This window comes from Chinchilla lanigera, unplaced genomic scaffold (genome assembly GCF_000276665.1).
Source record: "Chinchilla lanigera isolate Chin_1 unplaced genomic scaffold, ChiLan1.0 scaffold00031, whole genome shotgun sequence".
Lineage (NCBI taxonomy): Eukaryota > Metazoa > Chordata > Mammalia > Rodentia > Chinchillidae > Chinchilla > Chinchilla lanigera.
The window spans coordinates 9,151,501-9,157,263 of record NW_004955432.1 but is presented as its reverse complement, the minus strand read 5'-3'; the positions used below and the strand labels follow the sequence as shown (position 1 = coordinate 9,157,263).

The 5,763-nt window shown below is 38.9% G+C and overlaps 1 protein-coding gene across 2 annotated transcripts in view; it reads left to right on the top strand.

Moving 5' to 3' along the window:
* Positions 1-5,763, top strand: part of Lrrd1 (leucine-rich repeats and death domain containing 1) — a 34,462-nt gene that overhangs the window by 9,427 nt on the left and 19,272 nt on the right. The window contains exon 2 of one of the 2 annotated variants that reach the window (XM_013515910.1): positions 252-2,240. The exons of the other annotated variant lie outside the window; for it this stretch is intronic. Coding sequence (XP_013371364.1) covers positions 366-2,240 — 1,875 coding nt within the window. The 5' untranslated portion in view covers positions 252-365. The remainder of the gene's footprint in view (positions 1-251; positions 2,241-5,763) is intronic. 2 annotated transcript variants of the gene reach the window in all.

The following is a 5,763-nucleotide window of genomic DNA, read 5'->3' as shown; positions in this document are numbered from 1 at the left end:
AGGCAGGCGCTTTTGCCGCTGAGCTAAATCCCCAGGCCCTTCTTCTGTAACTTTAATGTGATTTTGACAGTAGTAGTTGACAAACACACGCAATCAAACTATCCTTACCCAGAAATCTATGTTAAATTTATTATAAATGTTTTATTTCTATATTCATTATACTATTCCTTGTACAATAAAATAGTTGTATAACAATTCATCTGCAATTGGGACATCTTTGTTCACTTTTAATATCAACATTTGTTTTATAGATTCAAAGGAAAAAATGGAAAAATTAGAGTTATAATCTTGAGCTTTAATCAACAAGTAAGATATCAGAAGCAGAGGGCACTTTGGCAGACCTAGAAGATATCGCTAGGCAATTTATGTCACAGCCAATGGAGGAGTCTGATTTTATTACGGAAACATCCAATTCATTAAATGAAGCTTCTCATTCCCCGGAAAGGAATTCTCCTAGCAAGATTCATGACACTCATACTGAAGAAGATCCATTACAGTCAACGACTTCTATGGGAAGCAAGTCTAATGAAAGTGAAGAACAAAGACAAAATGTCCAGCTTTCTGAAACAAGCTCTAGAGATGCCAGCCCACTGTCAGAACCAGCAACTTCTCAAAGTTCATTATCATCAGCAAGTGAAATGATCACAGACTCTCAGGACTTAGTTCGCATCCAGTCTCCTGAAAATGTAAAAGTTAGTGCACAAGTGTCTGCAGAAAACCAGGAAGAAACTGACTTAGGGTCAGGTAACTTTACACTTAACCTTGAGGCCGAGGGTTTACAAGAATTCCCTAAGGACAGTTTAAAAGTCAAATATGTAAAATATCTATACTTAGATAATAATAAAATAAAAAATTTTCAAGGGGCAGATTTAGAGGATCTGCTAGGACTTGAAATTATATCCATGCAAGAAAACGGGTTATCATCACTTCCGTGTGAAATTATGTTACTTAACAATTTAAGGATATTAAATGTTAGTCACAACCAAATATCACATATACCTCAAGAAATACTGCATCTTGGGAATATAAGGCAACTCTTTCTAAATGACAATTATATTGAGAGTTTTCCTTCTCCTGGCACAGAAAGTCTTAGAAACTTGGAAATTTTAAATTTGAGTAAAAATAAATTAAGACATATACCAGACAGTCTGCCTAATTTGCAAAACTTGAAGATTCTTGACCTGGAATATAATAAATTAACAATATTTCCTAAAGCTCTCTGCTTCCTTCCAAAATTAATTTCACTAAACCTTGCTGGAAATATGATAGGCAGTTTACCAAAAGAAATTAGGGAACTTAAAAATTTAGAAAACCTTTTAATGGATCATAATAAACTTACCTTTTTGGCTGTGGAAATATTTCAATTAAGTAAAATAAAAGAACTCCAATTAGCTGACAATAAATTGGAGGTTATTTCACCTAAAATTGAGAATTTCAAGGAACTTAGGATTCTTACACTTGATAAAAATTTATTGAAAAATATACCGGAGAGCATTTCCTACTGTGTCATGTTGGAATGCCTTAGTCTCAGTGATAATAAATTAATGGAACTCCCTAAGAACATCTATAAGCTTAAAAATTTAAGGAAACTCCATGCAAACAGAAACTATATAGTGAGAATAAGTGAAGATATCTCACACCTTTCTAATATATGTAACCTGGAATTTTCAGGAAATGTAGTAAAAAATGTTCCCATTGAAATAAAAAATTGCAGAAAATTAACGAAAGTTGAATTGAATTATAACAAAATACTGCAGTTCCCAGTGGGACTCTGTGCCTTAGACTCCCTTTATTATATGAGCTGTAATGGAAATTCTATTTCACAAATACCTGTGGATGTATCTTTCAGTAAACAACTGCTTCACTTAGAGCTGAATGAAAACAGACTCCTCATATTTTCTGATCACTTATGTTCTCTTACGAATCTTAAATTTCTGAATGTTGGTAAGAACCAAATAAGGCACATTCCATCATCTATTTCCAACATGATATCACTCCATGTACTTATTTTGTGCTGTAATAAGTTTGAAACTTTCCCTAGAGAATTGTGTACTTTAGAAAATTTGCAAGTACTTGATCTTTCAGAAAACAAATTACAGACAATTCCTTCAGAGATATGTAATTTAAAAGGAGTCCAGAAGTTAAACTTGTCAAGCAACCAGTTCATAAGTTTTCCTATTGAACTGTGCCAACTTCAATCCCTGGAAGAGTTGGATATAAATCAGGCAAATGGGACGAAGGTAAGAGACTGATATTTTGGGCTTTGGGAAAAAGAAGGACTAAAAGAGATCAGAATCTAAGGTATAGTATCTGCATGGGTGTGTGTGTGTGTGTGCGTGCGCTTGTGTGTTTGTCTTTTTGAGACAGGGTCTCGCTATGCAGCTCAGGCTGGCCTTGAGCTTACTTTGTAGCCCAGGCTGGCCTCGAACTCACAATGATCCTCCTGCCTCAGCCTCCTGAGTGCTGGGATTACAGGAGCACCACCACGCCAGGCTAATAATTTTTTTATTTCAACCACTAATGGTATTTTATTTTGGATGAATCTACATATTATATCCTCACCCTTCCTCCTTCCCCACGAGATTTTGATTTTTCTTTTTTTGTTTGTTTTGTTTTGTTTTTCTCTGGTACCAGGAACCGAACTCAAGACCTTGCGCTTGCCAGGCAGGCGCTTTGCCGCTGAGCTAAATCCCCAGCCCCGAGATTTTTTTTTTTAAAGTACAAAACTCTTTTATCTAATTTCCCTAAAGTCTTAATTAAAAGAACTGAGAGATGCCTCTCCTTCAGAGGTACTGCTTTTGAAAAAGGACGCAGTCTGTCCTTGAGTCCCTAAGATTTTTACTCCTTCTTGGGGAAGAAATGGTTAATGCCTCAGCTTTCTTCTGATAAATTCTATTCTGGATCATCACACGTTATCATTCCCGAGACACCCTCTTTGAAACTTGATCGTTGGGTGCATGTTGATTTGCATGGGATGTTTAAGCACCAGAGCAGCAGTGTTGGTGGTCTGGTTTTGTAGGGAAATACAGCAAGAGGCAGACATATTCCCCGGCAGCACCAAGAGTGGAGACTGGGAGGGGTGTTCAGAGGTGAGGGGTCCCAGACGCTGCTTGCTTAGAATTCCGGGGCGGTCACCCCCAGAGCCGGAGTCTAAATCTGTAAACGGCCGAGTTCACCTCCTTTGGATCCGCGCGCATCAGCGCAGAGCGCAGGGAAGGACAAGGATGGGTCCTGGAGGTGAGCGTCACCACGGCCCGGTTACCCCAGTGACCTGAGGTCGGGGTGAAGTTCATCTTCAAACTGTTTGCCATAGATAGGTCAGCGCGGCGACCTGTCCTTGTGGGTCACCTCCCTGGATCCGAGGTCCTTGATGACTGGAATTTGGTGCCTAGCCCCCTCGCCCATGTTGGTTCAGCACTTCAACGCCTGCTTCCCGTGCTGGTGTCAACGCTGGGCGGCCGCCAGGGGCCGGGAGCCTTCCTCTCCTCTTCCCAATCATTTTGAAATCAGTATATTAGCCGGGCGTGGTGGCGCACGCCTGTAACACCAGCACTTGGGAGGCTGAGGCAGGAGGATCGTTGTGGGCTGGAGACCAGCCTGGGCTACAAAGTGAGCTCAAGGCCAGCCTGAACTGCACAGCAAGATCCTGTCTCAAAAAGACCAAAAAAAAAAAAAAAAATCAGTATATTATTTCTAAAACTAATCCTTTGTCATTAAGCATCAAGAATGTTGGCGTTTTCTTCACAATAATATTGTGGTAAATTTCTTTATAGACAGGCCATATTTTAACCTGTATCCTTAGGAAATCTCCCTGAAGTGGCCAGATTTCCCACAGAAACTGGATATAATTTTTATTTGAAAATATTGCATATAGTTGCAAAAGTAAATGTCCCAACCGTAAACTGTTTTATATTCATTGTGTGTGCATAGATGTATAGATCTATCTATAGATCAATATATGTATGCACACCCCCACACCCACTCCCATTTAAACTTGCTTTGTTTCATCTCTTTATTTGAGTAAAAAAAAGTATACTTTCCTCACTCAGGAGATATTTGATGTTTTAATACTTACCTGAAAGAACGTAGAACGAATCTCTAGTAGTTACTACATAAGGTGTTTCATGTAAGGTACACAAAAGGTCACCAACATAAACATAAAAAACCAGTATATCTTCACCAGCATGTTGCCTCTCCTTTTCTTCACAGGGCCCTAATATCAACCTTCCAGTAGAAAAAAAAGGTGTATCCAATGTTTTATATAGTGTTATCATTTTATTTTCCTCATACATAGTGAATTTTTTAAAAAATATTTTTATTTTAAAGAGAGTAGTAAAAGAGTGAATTTTGTTTAAAATAATTTTTTTTTTTTGCTTCTAAGGATTGAACCCAGTGTCTTTGCAAACAAAGCATGTGTCCTAGTACTGAGCCATACTCCCAGGCCCAGAAATACTTTGTAAAATTTTTAAAATTACTGCTTTATCCCAAAAATATCAGGAATCATAGCAATTATCTGGCTATCTTTAATGCAAGGTTATTATCTAAATCAAGATTTCCCAAAGTCTGTTCCTAAAAACCCTAGTCCTATAACTAAATGGAGCAAAAGCATAATAATAAAAATAAAAAATAATAATAATATAAAGGTCTGGAGATGTAGCTCAGGGCCAAAATTATTTGACCCTTTAAATATAGTACCTATTAACTACATAATACATTTCTAGCAAGGCTACTTCAGGTAATACTTGCTTAAGTGGATGGAATGAATAACGGTACATATGTGTTTAGAAAGTTACCTTGGGCTGGGTGTGATGGCACACACTTGTAATCCCAGCACTCCGGAGGCTGAGGCAGGAGGATCATCGTGAGTTCGAGACCAGCCTGGGCTACAAAGTGAGCTCATGGTCAGCCTGAACTGCATAGCGAGACCCTGCCTCAAAAAGAAAAAAAAAAAAGAAAAACAAGTTACTTTGAACTAAAAGACACAAAGTCCTGCAATACAATCATGACCTGATTCCTTGACTAGTTATAATCTTACTCTCTCCTCTTGTATCTACAGTGTCTCCAAGGTTGTGTCCTTAACTTTGTCTTTTCTAACAGCTTCTTGTGTATAAGTCTCAAATCTACATAACAGGAGCTACCTGGCCCAGTGTGTTAGTCCCGTAGTCCCAGTGTTCCCTGGAGTTTCCAACATCATTGGCTCCATGCTGGCACATGGTCATCCTGCAGTTCATACCTAAATTACGCTAGAGATCCCCTAGCTATTCTTTCTGATTCACCTTCCTCTTTTTTAATAGGCCTTATCAAAGATATCAGACTTCATTTTAGAGGACTGTTCCTAATTGTACCTGTGTTTAGGAATGTGGAATGCATACCCATGTCTACACAAAGTGGGTGGCTGCCAAAGGCACCAGCCCACAGCTTTACAAAATCATTTCAAAAGGCTGCAGGTCTCCACTCCTAAATCAGGCATGGAGCTGCACATCTACAATCTGAGCACTTGGGAGTCTAAGGCAAGAAGATCAACACAAGTTTCAAGAATAGCCTGAACTGCATGGTGAGACTCTATCTCAAAGAACTAACCGAACCAAACCAACCAACAAAACAAACAAACAAACAAAAGCCCTCCTCTCTAGAAGAAAGCCCTATGTGATTGAAAATATTACCATGGTAAAGCTGGGTGTGGGTGTACACCTGTAGTCCCAGTACTCCGGAGGCTGAGGCAGGAGGATCATTGCAAGTTTGAGACCAGCCTGGGCTATAAAG